The 14325-nt window shown below is 41.8% G+C and overlaps 1 protein-coding gene across 2 annotated transcripts in view; it reads right to left on the bottom strand.

Moving 5' to 3' along the window:
* igdcc4.S (immunoglobulin superfamily, DCC subclass, member 4 S homeolog) overlaps positions 1–14325 on the bottom strand; it is a 56014-nt gene that overhangs the window by 17837 nt on the left and 23852 nt on the right. For both annotated transcript variants that reach the window (XM_018255252.2, XM_041588198.1), the window contains exons 3-8: positions 11458–11599; positions 10168–10301; positions 5250–5390; positions 3752–3907; positions 2328–2738; positions 2001–2165 (exon numbers count right to left, since the gene is read on the bottom strand). In XM_018255252.2, the coding sequence (XP_018110741.1) occupies positions 2001–2165; positions 2328–2738; positions 3752–3907; positions 5250–5390; positions 10168–10301; positions 11458–11599 (1149 nt within the window). The remainder of the gene's footprint in view (positions 1–2000; positions 2166–2327; positions 2739–3751; positions 3908–5249; positions 5391–10167; positions 10302–11457; positions 11600–14325) is intronic.

Raw genomic sequence — 14325 nt, 5'->3', positions numbered from 1 at the left:
AATTGAATATGTTAATCATACAAAAATGAATAGCTACACTGGTTATAAGCAATACTATAATATGAAATAAGTTATTAATGTTCTTGGGTGTGTATATTTTGGTTTATTCACGTCAGTGCTGTATCTAGATTAATAGGGTAACAGGTGGACAGTGGTACTCCAAGTGACATAGAGGGGTTCTTTTACAATTACCCTGGATGCTAAATTAATAGTTAGTAAGGGTTTAGTAAAAAATACCTCTACACCTAGCCTACAACTCCATCTGTCTTTCATTCTCCCCTTACATGTAAAATATGTAAAATACGTTGTCCAGAATTGCCAAACTGACAGGAACGAATATGGCCCCCAGACTGGACCAGCTTGGCCGACTGGCTTAACTGAATGCAATAATGCAGAACCACAAGTAGGGTTGCCACCGTTTTGACCGGTGGAGACCAGGCAGGGGGTGGACCGTGACACGGAGATGGTTGGGCTGTGGCGAGGCAGGGGCGGGCCATGATGTAAGGGGGCTGTGATTGGCCGATCGCCGTGTCAGGGGAATCTTGTCCGGTTTTCCTAATTTGGAAAACCGGGCAGGAAGTTTTGACCCGGGCAGCCCTTCAAAATACCGGGCTGTCCCCTAACCACAAGCTTCATCTTTTTAATTCATTCATTTAGGCATTGTTTAAAAACTTCCTAATTTAACTTTAGGAATTAATTATGTTGCACTTATAAAAATGAATTCAGAGTGCGAGGGTAGGGTAAGAGAGAAGTAATTCCATTCATTGCAGGCAGGGTTGCCACCTGGCTGGTATTTTACCGGCCTAGCCCGTAAAAAACTTGACAAAACAATGTAGTTGCCAGTGAATTTGTAATACCCTTAACAAAAGCCTGCCCCCAACTTTTCTCTGCATTCTGGCCATCGTGCGGTGTGGCTCCACCCCCTTTTAAATCACGGTGCTCCCCTTTTATGTCAGAGCCCACCTCTTTTGTTCCCCCCACCACCGCCAGTAGAAATTTTATGAAAATGTGGCAACCCTAATTGCAGGGAGCTGAAAGACAACAGAAACTTTCTCGTAATGCTGCACATGGGAACTGTTGCATCATGTAAAAGTTCCTACTTCAGCTGTGCACATTAGTTCCCTCTGCAGTAGCAGAGCAGGAAGTGTTCCTGGTAAATATGGTCTTACAGGAAACAAAATGTAAGTAAGTGCTGAACTGTTCTTTTTTTACACAAATTGTATTAGGGGCATGCTTGTACCTCTTACAATTATCTTCGTTCTGATAAATGAGCAATGTTGAGATTGTTATTCCTTGATATTAATGTTTTCACTTTCTGTTAGACATATTCAGTATTGATATAAAACATTCATTTATACTGTCATTTCTTCGTATTAGATGCTTTTCTGTCATTTACACCTTGCCCTAAATAAAAAATTTAAAGCATAATAAAAAAATAATTAACTAAGCCCTTCCATGTTGTTTAGAACCTTCTGAAATCCAATCCTTCTTCTTTTACCGCTACAAACAGCCCTTCCTCAAGTTTTCCTAATAGTGTTTTGTAAAAGTGGTAATGCCTTATTCCAAATATGAGGAAGGACTGTGCTTTTAGGTACATTAATAGAACTTCTAGGTCTATAGAAAAGAATGAGATCCAACTATGACCACATCTACTGGGCCAGGCATCAGCCTTATCGCCTGTTATTCACCTAGTTTCCTGATACTTTGACTGCACTGCAGAAAGGAATAACAAAGAATAACTACTATGTGTACATGCTGTACAGCTTCCAGTACAGGTATGGGATCAGTTATCTAAAAACCTGTAATCTAGAAAGCTCCAAATTATGAGAAACATACACTGCATATTAATGAAATTTTAAAACACATTTCCTCTTTCTCAGTACTAATAAAACATATCTTGTACTCTTTATTGGAGGCAAAACAATCATATTGGGTTTAATAAAGGCACCTTTAATAAATGAGCTCAGTTCCCACGTCAAGTCCAGCTCATGTGTACATACCTTCATCCAGAGTCTTTATAACAATTGGCTGAGACGCACTGCTGGCACCTTGCTGGGAATATGCTACCACATAGAAGGTATACTTTGTCCCAGGTTTCAGGTCTCTGATATATAGTTCTGTTGTATCATTATTTACTGCAAACTGGTATTCCATGTTGTCTGAGCCTAGCAGAAAGAAAGGGAAAACTCAGTATATCACACTTGGGGGAACTTAGGGATAAAGGAGAATTAAAACCCCCAATAATAAAAACCCCTACCCACTACCCTACATAGCCCTCCCCCTGCATCTAATTCATGACTCACGTATCGGTGCAGAGTACCTCATACCTCCAGTCCTGGTGTAGTGCAGTGAGAAGCCTATGACTCTCTCCCAGTTGCTCTCCGGCTGTTCCCATCCCACTGTCACTGATCTGCTGGACACTGTCACTGCCTTTACAGCTTGTGGTGGGCCAGGCAGTCCATCTTGAACTGTCACATACAGCTTAGCAGTGGCACAGGCACTGCCAACATTGTTTTCTGCCAAACATTGGTAGTACCCCACATCCTCCAGGGCAATCTGTGTGATAACTAGACTGCCCCTGGGCTGAATTCTCACTCTGCCATTGGAGAGAAATGGTTGTCCGTTCTTTAGCCAGTGAATAGTTGGTACTGGCTCCCCCTCTGCCCGGCACACAAATCGAGCAGTTCCAGCACGGGCCCGTGTGATAGTCTCTGGAGGCTGGGTAATGATTGGGTGGACTTAGAGGAAGCAAAAAAGTGAGAGACAGAAAGAAAGAATAGTGCAAAATTATGTTAACTAAAAAAAAAACAGACTGTATTTAAAGGGACAGTGTATCCTCTTGTTCAAGATGAATGCAATGAATGGGGCTTGTGCCAAATGTGCTTTTTGCTTTTTATTGATCAAAATAAGCTAAACAGGGAAACTGAAGTTTTTACATGTTTGGTCCTTGGGAGGTGGGTAGGTAAATTATTGTTAATTTGCTATACAATTTGCCCACTTTGCTGTGACTGTTTGTTAACAGTAGTCCATGATGCAGGGACAAGCCCTATTCATTGCACTTACGTTGAACAAAGGTGTATAAATCTCAGCTTATTAATATTGCATATTAATTTCCTTTGAACTTCAATAGTACACTATATTTATATAGACTCCAATCATTTATCCAGTGCTTAACACAGACGGTTCATCATTCACAGAAGACACACACACCAGGAGCCAATGAACCTGCCTGTATGTTTTTGGAGTGCGAGAGGACACTGGGAGAACATAAAAACTCCTAGCAGTTATTGCCCAGTTGATGAAAAGCAATTGGGCAAATAAATATTTTTAGCCTCAAACCCCTGGGAAATATGATCTGCTATGCACACATACTAAAATTGTACATTAGTGCAAAACCAAGCTGTGCATTAGAAATTCCAAGACCTGAGTAGTCAAGATGGAAATAGCTAAACTGGGGTAGCACAATTTTCATAAAGCTAGTTTGGGAGGAATAGGGGGAAGTGAGTGAATTTCGATTGGCCAAAGCACAAAACCAACCAAGAGGAGAGAGCTTTTTGCATTCATGAGACCTGTACTGACAATTGGTAGTCATGCACTAAAGTCTGTATCCCAAATCTTAGACCTGTAATATTTTTGCTACACTCAAGTCCGCATTCTGTATATAATCAACTGTAAATGTTATTCTACAACACAGATGACTCATTGGCATAATGTTTAGGGCTAATATACAACATACACCGGCTCTCCTTACTCAGAACGTGAAGATGGGCTGCGGCAGTGACAAAATGACGAGTATGTGGCTTGTTGGCTCGGCACACATAGACCCCAGCATGACGTGGCTGCGCCTGTGGCACCAGGAGATTTGTCTCTCCCAGCACTTTGATATCAGGAGAGATCGGCTTTCCATCTGAAAATAGGAGACGTACGTTATATTTCATAATGATTATGATCCAATCACTTCAATATAAGATTTATATAGATTCAATATAATGTCTTGTGGAAATATTAAAGGAGAAGGAAAGTCATCCTGCAATCACTTGGGGGTGCCTAACATTTGGCACCCCCAGGTGCAAGGTGACTTTCCTTCTCCTTTAAGAAGCAAACGTTTCATTATCCACCAAGTTTAGTTTCTCCCTTGTTTCTATAAAGGTTTTAAGCTGGACATACTTGGACCAATTTTAGCTGCTGAATGTGCCCTTCCAGACTGAAATGTATTATTATTAACGATGGGCGAATTTCTCCCATTTCGCTTTGCCGAATTTGCAAAACGAATAAATATTTTTGACGCTGGCGACAATGCAGACGCAGCGACAATTCTGACGCCCATTAAACTCAATGGGCACCTAGAATTGTCGCCGGTGTCGGAATTGTCGCTGGGCAATTTTTGCCGCAATTTCACGAATTTAATCTCCGGCGGCGAAACACGTAAGTTGGCCGCGAATTCGCGCCTGGCGAATAAATTCACCCATCACTAATTATTATTGTTATTAATATTATTATAATACGCAAGAGCCATGAATATCCTTAAAATGATATCCTTATAAACGGTGCTTAGTGATGTCATCAGTTATAATCGGAGTTTAGTGACGTCATTTGTGTCACATGACTCACTGAAATGTGTGTATTATAATAAATAAAGTACCTCCTGTTGCAAAATATAGGTCCCGTCGGAGTTCCATGACCTTAGGCCTCGTGGTTTTTTTTGGTCATGGAACTCCTCGGTACCTTATAATATCCTTATATTTTACAAGAGGGGGTAATTTATTTACTATAGTATAACATATTAATAAAAATCCAATATATTTTGCAGTTCTGTGCAATAAATGGGTGTAAACATAAAACATACAACAGCCAATAACCAATACAAGAGGTAAAGAGGGCACTGCCCAAAAGAGCTGACAGTCCATAGCTAAAGTCCTCTCCTAACAGGTCTGCATCACACTCTATTATAATCCGATCATTTGTTACATACAGAGAAACATTTTGCAATATAACAAATAACAGATTGATATTCTGAATTACATACACAATACTTACATCTGTTACACACTGCAGCATTTCATGTGAACTTTATGCCATCCAGTAGCTGACTTTAATCAGAATTATGTGAGTGTCCTTTGGTTCATACAGTGCATGCATACTGTAAATGGAATTACACAGTGCTAAGGGGAAAGCCGTGGGGGGGGGGGGGATTCCAGGGGCCATCAATATTATTCTCACTACTAAATTCATTAGCATAAATGACTTACCCTGCCGGATCCAAGAGACCAGTGGTACGATATTCCCTTTAGCCATACACTCCATGAGAGCACTCTGACCTTCCTTCACTGTCAGGTTTTGTGGAGCTCTAGTAATTGTCAGCTCCTCCGGCAAGGCATAAACATCTGCATCTGATTATGAGACAAGGTACATGTTTCAAGCAGGAATATTTTAGGTTATTCTTGCAATCTTTCAGATGCAATCACGGATATTTAAAAGAGGAGAGGTAAGAAATCTTCTTGCCATAGAAATACATCAATAAACAATATAACCTACAAACAAGAATATACTGAATATTAGGCATAAGGGAATCAGACATTTAAAACTCTGTCAGTTCTGTCATATAATGAGAAGCTGTTTCCTAGCAGGCACCAAATTCCCTATCACCTGTATATACAGGGGTGCTTCGCCAATGAGGCAGCGCCCCACTAGGTACCAGGGGCAGCAAAAATGCTGCTCCTGGTACTTTAAGAGCAAATTTCCGGGGGAGGGGGGCAGCAGCAACTGCTGCTTCCTCAGGCGGTGGAGGGGCCGGTATCGCCCCTGTGTATGCATAATATTATCTCTTTAAATGTTAATTAAAAATAAACCCATCAAAATGCCACAAACAAGGGAGAGGATCCCTTTTTTTAGTACTTGCATCTGATCTGAGGTTGAATTTTAATACTAACACAAATTAGACACAGTGGCAGTCAGACATGACATTGTGACAACTACTGATAATGGCAGATTGCAGATTGCCTTGACAGTAATTGAGGCGTGTGCCTGTTCTGTGACTAGGGGTATGGGACGGAATGGTGAGGTCAGGTGTGCTATGAAGCACCTGTCTAGGGTGCCAAATTACCTTGGCCTGGCCTTGCCTGGGCAATTTTAGTGATTTTAACTAGTGATGAACAAACTTCTGCATCTTCTTTCTTTGCGCCGGGGCATGCATGCACAGTTCAGTGAAAAGCCATAACTGAAAAAAAGTGCAAGATATTTCACTCTGCCACACATGCGTCTGACAACAGAAGAAAGACGAAACAGAAGAAGGCAATCACTCCGTGGTGCTTGAAGAAATACACCGGCCGGTGAAGTTTTCCCACTAACAGGAGCGCTGGCCCAGGGTCTAGGGATGTAGCGAACGGCGGAAAAAATGTTCGCGAACATATTCGCGAACTTGCGTCAAAAATGCGAACGGTTCGCGAACGTCGCGAACCCCATAGACTTCAATGGGAAGGCGAATTTTAAAAGCTAGAAAAGACATTTCTGGCCAGAAAAATGATTTTAAAGTTGTTTAAAGGGTGCAACGACCTGGACAGTGGCATGCCAGAGGGGGATCAAGGGCAAAAATGTATCTGAAAAATACATTGTTGACACAGCGCTGCGTTTTGTGCTGTAAAGGGCAGAAATCACACTACGTCACTCAGGTGATGTTTCTGGACACGGAATGTGAAAAAGCTCACACAGCTAGGTGGCACTTGGTTAAAGACTGGGCAAACAATGCCTGCAAGGGCAACGTATACAGTAGTGGATACGGAATATATTATTGCTGCTGTAAAAACATCACTCAGGTGATGTTTACGGACACGGAATTATTATTGTTATTTAGACAGAATGTGAAAAAGCTCACACAGCTAGGTGGCACTTGCATACCTCCCAACTGTCCCTCTTTTGACCACTCAACCCCCTGTCCCTCTTTTGTACTGGAAAGTCCCTCTTTTCTCTGCACTGAACAGCCAGAAAAAAAACAGTTTCTAACTTAATTAGCTTTTGGCAGAGAGCTCAGAACAGCTAACAGGTGCAAATAAGATGCTTTGTAACAATTTTGACTCTGGTTGGTGCTGGTGGTGGTGAACTACTAGGAGGAGCAGCACACCAGTCCCACTCCCCAACACAGCTAGACTAATAGCACTGGGCTCTTACAGTAGCAAAGTAAAAAAACAAAAAAGAAAATAAAAGCAGTTCTTACAAGGACTATTGGGTTACAGGCAGCAGTCAGCAGATGAGAGATCAGCAGCAGGACAGCTGCCCACAGCAGCTACATACAGAGCACTGTAGTAGAAGGTAGATTACTAGCCAGCAAAGCTACCTAACCTAAAATGTCCCTCAAATCCCTGCAGAGTTCTGTCCCTACAATACAGAGCAGTATCAAGTAGATTACTAGCCAGCAAAGTTACTATCAACTGTCCCTCAAATCACTAACAGCTCTCTCCCTACACTAGCTCTTCCAAGCACACACAGGCAGAATGAAAAAACGCTGCAGGGCTTCAGTTTATATATGGAAGGGGAGTGGTCCAGGGGGTGTGGGGGTGGTCCAGGAGGGAGAGCTTCCTGATTGGCTGCCATGTATCTGCTGGTCTGGGGTGAGAGGTCAAAAATAAGCGCCAGCTAAGGCGAACCCAAATTGGCGAACGTCGCGCGACGTTCCCGAACATTCGGCGGACGCGAACAGTCGATGTTCGCGCAAATTAGTTCGCGGGCGAACAGTCCGCGACATCCCTACCAGGGTCTCAGGTAAGCTATTAAAATTAGTGATGGGCGAATTTGTCCCGTTTCGCTTTGCAACAAAATTCATGAATTTTTAGCGAAATACGTGAAACGGGGAAAAAATACGTGAAACAAGGATTTGACGCCGGCGTCTTCAAGTATGGCTTTTCACTGAACTGTGCATGCATCCCTGGCGCAAAGAAAGAAGATGCAGAAGAAGATTGTTCTATGGTGCTCCAGAAATAGACTGGGTGGGTGCTAACAGGAACACTGACCCAGAGTATCAGGTTAGTTAATATAAGCACTGAGCTGTGCTGAAAACTTGTCACCCCAGTGATAATAACTTTCCTTCTTGACTGATTGGTTGCTTTGGTTTACCTATCCTTCTCACTGATTGGTTGCTTTGGTTTACCTATCCTTCTCACTGATTGGCTGCTTTGGATTACCTTTCTGGTACTAAAATTAATAAAAGTATACCTACTTTTTTAAGTTTAGTGGAAATATTAAAAAACAAATGTTTTCATTATCCACCAAGTTTTGTTTCTCCCTTGACTCAATAAAGGTGTTAAACTGGACATACATGGACCAATTTTAGCTGCTGGGTGTGAACCTTCAAAACCGAATTGGTAGGTATTAGTCTGTGTATGGGGGCCAATCCTGCCTAACTAATATCTAGCCAAGGATCAGCAAGATATCTAACAAGAAGTTCCATATTATTATTATTATTACTACTACGTATTATGTATTTATAGTGATTCAACATATTCTACAGTGCTGTACAATAAGTGTATACATTAAACATACCACAACCATACAAATAACCAATACAAGATGTAAAGAGGGCCCTGCCCAAAAGAAAAAAAATCCCCTCATTACAGTATACAGCATACAGTAGCCCCCAATTATGATCTGATCACTGGTCAGGTGATCCTTCCACCTGGGAGGCAAAAAGGATAAAGATTTGGTCATTTGCACCCTCCCCAAAAAGTGGACTTTTTTTGTATCCCCATGTTTACTGTCTTGTCTTAGCTTGTAGTTTTAGGGACAGATTTATTAAATATAAAATGGGTAGTTTGAGAATGATTCCCAGCAATTCCATATGCTTTTCAAGTTATTGACACTTTCCTGTCTATGAGGAAAATGTTTAACAAACTGGCACATTTATCAAAGCATTTACTGCCTTCAGTGCAAGGCCAGGGCACTGAGCAAAGGGTTCCCATCTACCTCCCACCCCCACACTCTTGCACATGTGTTCCCACGGTTGCATGCATGGAGGTGCAAGTACTGCACTGGCGAGCATGTTGGGGGGGAGTTAGACAGACAAGAGGTACATGCCAGGTGCCCCTTAACATTGCACCCAAGGCACTTGCTTCTCTTGCCTACCCCTAGTTCCAGCCCTGACTACTTCCATCAGTGTCACTTGGTCTGAATATGTTTAACAGCTTTGATCTTAGTTAAATGGTTGATCTCAACAAATCAGTAGTAACATGAGAAACCTGCAGCTTAATACATTTTGGTCTTGACTAACTGCCAGTCCTCTGTATGGATGTTCACACCCCTCTTTTTCACATCCCTTAAAGGGCATGTAAAGTCTAAAATAGAATAAGGCTAGAAATGCTGTATTTTGTATACTAAACATAAACATGAACTTAATGCACCACAAGCCTAATCAAACAAATGATTTATGCTTTCAAAGTTGGCTACAGGGGGTCACCATCTTGTAACTTTGTTAAACATCTTTGCAAGACTAAGACTGTGCACATGCTCAGTGTGGTCTGGGCTGCTTAGGGATCGTCATAAACAAAGCTGCTTGAGTTCTGCATGGCTGGGAAGTAAGGCGTGGGCTCCCCCTGCTGTTCATAAGTATGATTGTTTCTCTGCTCAGCAGTTAGGGACCATCTGACAATTCTTATCCACAGCAGTAAATGAAGGGAGAATTTTACTGCATACAGTCATGTTTCTTATACAAACGGTACACATTTTTTAATTAAAGTATATTGGAGATAGGTTTCTTTTTCATTAAATATAGTAAAAATTGGATTTTTTTTTTGCCTTTACATGCCTTTTAAGTCTACAGTTCTAACAAGAAGCTTGCTGGGGTAGAACAGAGAGCCTAAAAAAACACTCCAGTAGCTTAATGTCAGTGATACTACTCACTCATCCCCTCTGTGATATCAGCCTGCACCTTCCTAATGAAATGCATGGTTTCTAAATCCCAGCAAATGCTCTTAATGTAATACTGAGGTCAGGTTAAGATGGAAAACCTTACTCAGGGTCAGGAAAGAGGCCACTTACCATTTATGAATATACAGTACAACTGTGATGTATTAGACACTAGCCTAATGCCATAATCAGGTGATAGCTGGATCAATAAATGAATATAGACAGAGATAACAGATACAACATAGTTACACAGGCACAAAAACAGTCAGCTGCTACCTTGCACCACAGACAGATGTGCTTCGCTGCTGTAGCTGGCGTTCAGTATGTTGGTTGCCACACAACGATAAAACCCTTCATCCTTCTTCTGGACCCCTGATATCTGCAGAACTCCAGAGGGGATGGTAAGAAACCTTAAGACAGACAACGAAAGAATGGAAATTAGCATGGGGTGTTTAACATAAATGACCAAATTACAATGAGCCCACATACATTTTATGATCCAAGTACAAATAAAGTATACAGTTATAGAGACACCTCAGTAATGTAGAGATTCAGCTCTTCTGGCCTAATAACAACATCTATTTAAAGAGCTGTAGAGAGTAAAATGTTGCACTCTGAAGGGATTTGTATATGCATAAAATATTTGTCATTTTTATAAGCAATGTTTTAATTGGCCATCGTTATTTATTTTGCATGCTTTTGACTTAACTATTAGCATTTCTATTCTGGCATTCCCAGCCTGTAACTGAAAATGCTATTTGGTTGCAGGGCCAGGCCTTGCTGACTGGCCACCCTAGGCAACCCGACCAGCAACCTTGCTCCACACCCACCTCCCCAGTGTACACATGCCATGACAGGGTTGGGGCGGAAAGCTGAGGAAGTAGGATAATCTGGTCAGTGAGTGGCCAGTACTGGAGGGACAAGAGGGCCTGTACTGGGGGTATACAGGCAAGAGATATGTGCCCAGCGCCCCACCAACACTGCACCATAGGCACGTGCCTCTTCTGCTTACCCCTAGTTAAGGCCCTGTTTGGTTGTCAGTGAAGTAGCTATATGGACCCGGGCCCCCCAAAAACACACAAAAATTCAGGTCACCAAGAATTAGCAAACCCAGGCCTCTCGTGGCTGCAGGGACTGCTCTCTTTATAGTTATGCCACTGATTTTGGCCACTCCTATTCATATTATATTCTGTCTCTCTTACTCCAACTGGTTGCTAGGATAAATCTGCAAATATCCCTTAGAAACCAGGAAGAAATAAAGGTATAAACAGTAGAGCAGAGCTTTAAGATTTCTCATATCTGTAGAAGGTTTACAAACCTTTTAAAAAAAGGCAGTTTAAATTGAATTGTTTTATTTTTAGCTCTTTAAATTATAAGGACTCTGTCTCACGTTATTGCACAGCAACAGCCATTAATGATATATGCAGAAAAGCTTAATCAGTTGCAACCTTGAGTGGTTCTCTTGTGTGATGAAAATGCTGGAGTCAAGTATTATTTCATGCAGGCTGGAACAGCAAATCAATGAGTCCACAATGGGATCTGACATTCCGCTTCTGATATACCCACCTAGACTCAGCTGGAACTGGAGTCTGGTCTTTTTGCCAGGTGATCTCAGGAGGTGGAAACCCGCTGATACCACACTCAAACCGTGCCATACTGTTCGGCATCAAAGTCTGAGACTCAGGCTGTTGGTGGAAAGAGGGAAGACCTGGAAGAGACACAAAATCTAAGTATTACTTAGGGTAACAAAGGCTCTGTTTCACCCTGGTTACTATAATTAGGTATCTCCATTGTTTTCAGCTCCCCTCCTCAGAAATAAAACATAGGGAATTAAGAATTAAAAGAATCAAGACAGACTCTAAGAATGTGGTATGCTTAGCAAGGAGGAAATAAAACAGAAGCCGAATTATCAACATCACAGGGGGCGGCCAAGTCCAGGAGAGGAGTATATATTTCATAGCAAACAGAATAACAGACTGAGAGGCCACAACCTTAAGATCTCAGTTGGTAAAGTAAACGTTTGCAATTAATAGGCACATACAATTATTCGGCCTCAAGTACTGCAACTATATTTAAGGGAACATTAGGTTTGCAAACAAAAGGAATAAAGAAGTCTATGGAACACTGGGCATTTTATTTTCTGTTAGCATCTCGAAGAAGACTGAAAAGGTCAAACCACCTGCAAAGTCCTTATGGTACCACAGCCCGAGTAAGCAGCTGCAATTTGGTGTTTTACCATGAAACTTTTGGCAATGGAAATGCCCCGGTATTGTTACATATAAATAAACTGACTATGTGCGTCTGCCTTTTGTTGCCATCCCATTTCTTTATAAAAAGACTATCAAGCTACAGCTAGAAAAAGATTAAAAAATACAGAAATACCATATCTAACATTTGCTCTATTATCATTTCCCTTCATAGATGCGTTATACATTGGGGCAAATTCACTAAGAATCGTAGTTGCGCCAGGCGCAACTTCGCCGCACCTCGCCACACTTCGCCATGCGTAGTTTCGTCAGCGCTCCGCAAATTCACTAAAATCCGAAGTTGCGCACAGGGGTAGCGCAAGGTTGCAAAGTTGCGCTAGCGTTATTTCGCTAAGCGAAGCGAAGTTACGCCAGCGATGGTTAATTTGCATACGGCGCCAAATTCAAATTTCAATGGAGGAATACGTACAATCACTACAAATGCCTGGGAAACCTTCAAAACATCAAATAAATTTTTTTTTTGCCCTAAACATGTGCCCACTGTATAGTTAAGTTGCCATGAGTTAGGAAATGTAGGGGGGGAAGGAGGGGAGCCCCAAAAAATTTTTCGATCTTTTTCAGCCTATCACCCATAATATAGAAAAAACGCCAGCGTTTTTTGGGACTTAGAAAAAATTTGACCTTTTTTTGAAGCAATCCCTACCTACTCTATTGCGCTTCGCCTGGTCTGAGGTGGCGAAGGAAGTCTAGCGTAAAAGGTAGCGTTGAGTACACTGTGCGCGTTAGTGAATTTGCATAGTTACGTCGGTTGCGCAAATTCACCAGGCGTAAGGGTGCGAAGTAACACTAGCGAATTTTACGCCAGCGTTCGTTAGTGAATTTGCGAAGTAACGAAAATGCCCAACGATAGCGAATTGACGCTAGCATTAGGCGCTTCGGCGCTTAGTGAATTTGGGTCATTGAAGCTAGTTAATTTTGTTACCAAAAGTTAATTATTATATTGATATATTACACAAGAGCCATGAATACTCTGTAAATTCTATCCTTGTAAACGGTGCTTAATGATGTCATTTCTCACTGTAAATTGTGTTGAGAACATCTGTAATTAATGCCAGACCTCAGACCTTGTTTCATGCAAACCCCAAAATCTAAATTTTTCCTCAATGGTGTCCCTGAGAACTGGCACTTTCTATGGTGATTGTTTTTAATTTAAAAGAGGAAATATTATTTGACATAATTCAGAAGGAATGGGAACACTGGTACTTAATAAGATGTTCAGCATAAGGAACCCATCTTCACTTGAGTGGCAAGACCAGAACTAGACTAGGCAGAAGAGTCACCTGCCTAGGGTAGGGGAGGGGTGCTTGGCAGGTATCTGTTAAAGTGCCTTCTGTCACTTCTGCCACCCTAACCTCCCTTCTGTTGCTCTTCCATCTCTCACCTACCCTCTGCCATTCTCCCCTCTGCCACGGCACATGCGTTTTCATGGTCACGTATTCTTGCAAGGGCGGGGGGCAATGGTAGGCCCGGTTTCCCAAGGCGGCTTGGCCCGACCCTGATGAGTCGTTCTGTTTTAAACATGGAAAGAGGAAGGCTGCCCTACTCTTCCAACTCAGAGTGGAATATGTATTTAGGAGAACATTGCAGAGTTTGGAGGCCCTGCAAAGAGCAATATATTATTAGTAAACAGATTCAGCTCAAGCTTTTCCTTTCCTGCTGTGATCTTAGGATCATATTGTCTAAGAGTGACCACAGGGATTTCTAAATAACAAAATAATGAGCTGAGAAAGTGGACACCCCCATCTGGTGCCTCATTTCAAAGAAATGCTGCTACACTGACAAGCTGGTAGGATCAGTGAGGCCCTAGCTTTATCCCATGGATTACATAATACATTTATGAACTCCCTCACGAACCCAAATTTTTGCAATGTGCAAAACATATGGTCCTAATCTAGCCTGTCAAGAGAAATAATGCAGACAGATTTTAACAAGGTAAACGGGCTTCCCTAATGAGCAGTGTATTTTTGGACTGCAGAGAATTTCCAGCTAAAAATTATGTTTAAGGTGAATGTCCCCTTACCAGGAAATGATATATCAGCTTTAGTAGCAGAAACAAGTGTTATGCCTCATTGCTCTTGTACGTTTAGGGTTGCCACCCTTTCTGGAAAAAAAATACCGGCCTTCCTATATATTTCTCTTTTTTCCCTATTAATAACATTAGGATCAA

Source organism: Xenopus laevis, chromosome 3S, assembly GCF_017654675.1.
Source record: "Xenopus laevis strain J_2021 chromosome 3S, Xenopus_laevis_v10.1, whole genome shotgun sequence".
In the NCBI taxonomy this organism is placed as follows: domain Eukaryota; kingdom Metazoa; phylum Chordata; class Amphibia; order Anura; family Pipidae; genus Xenopus; species Xenopus laevis.
This window is presented reverse-complemented; position numbering and strand designations above follow the sequence as displayed.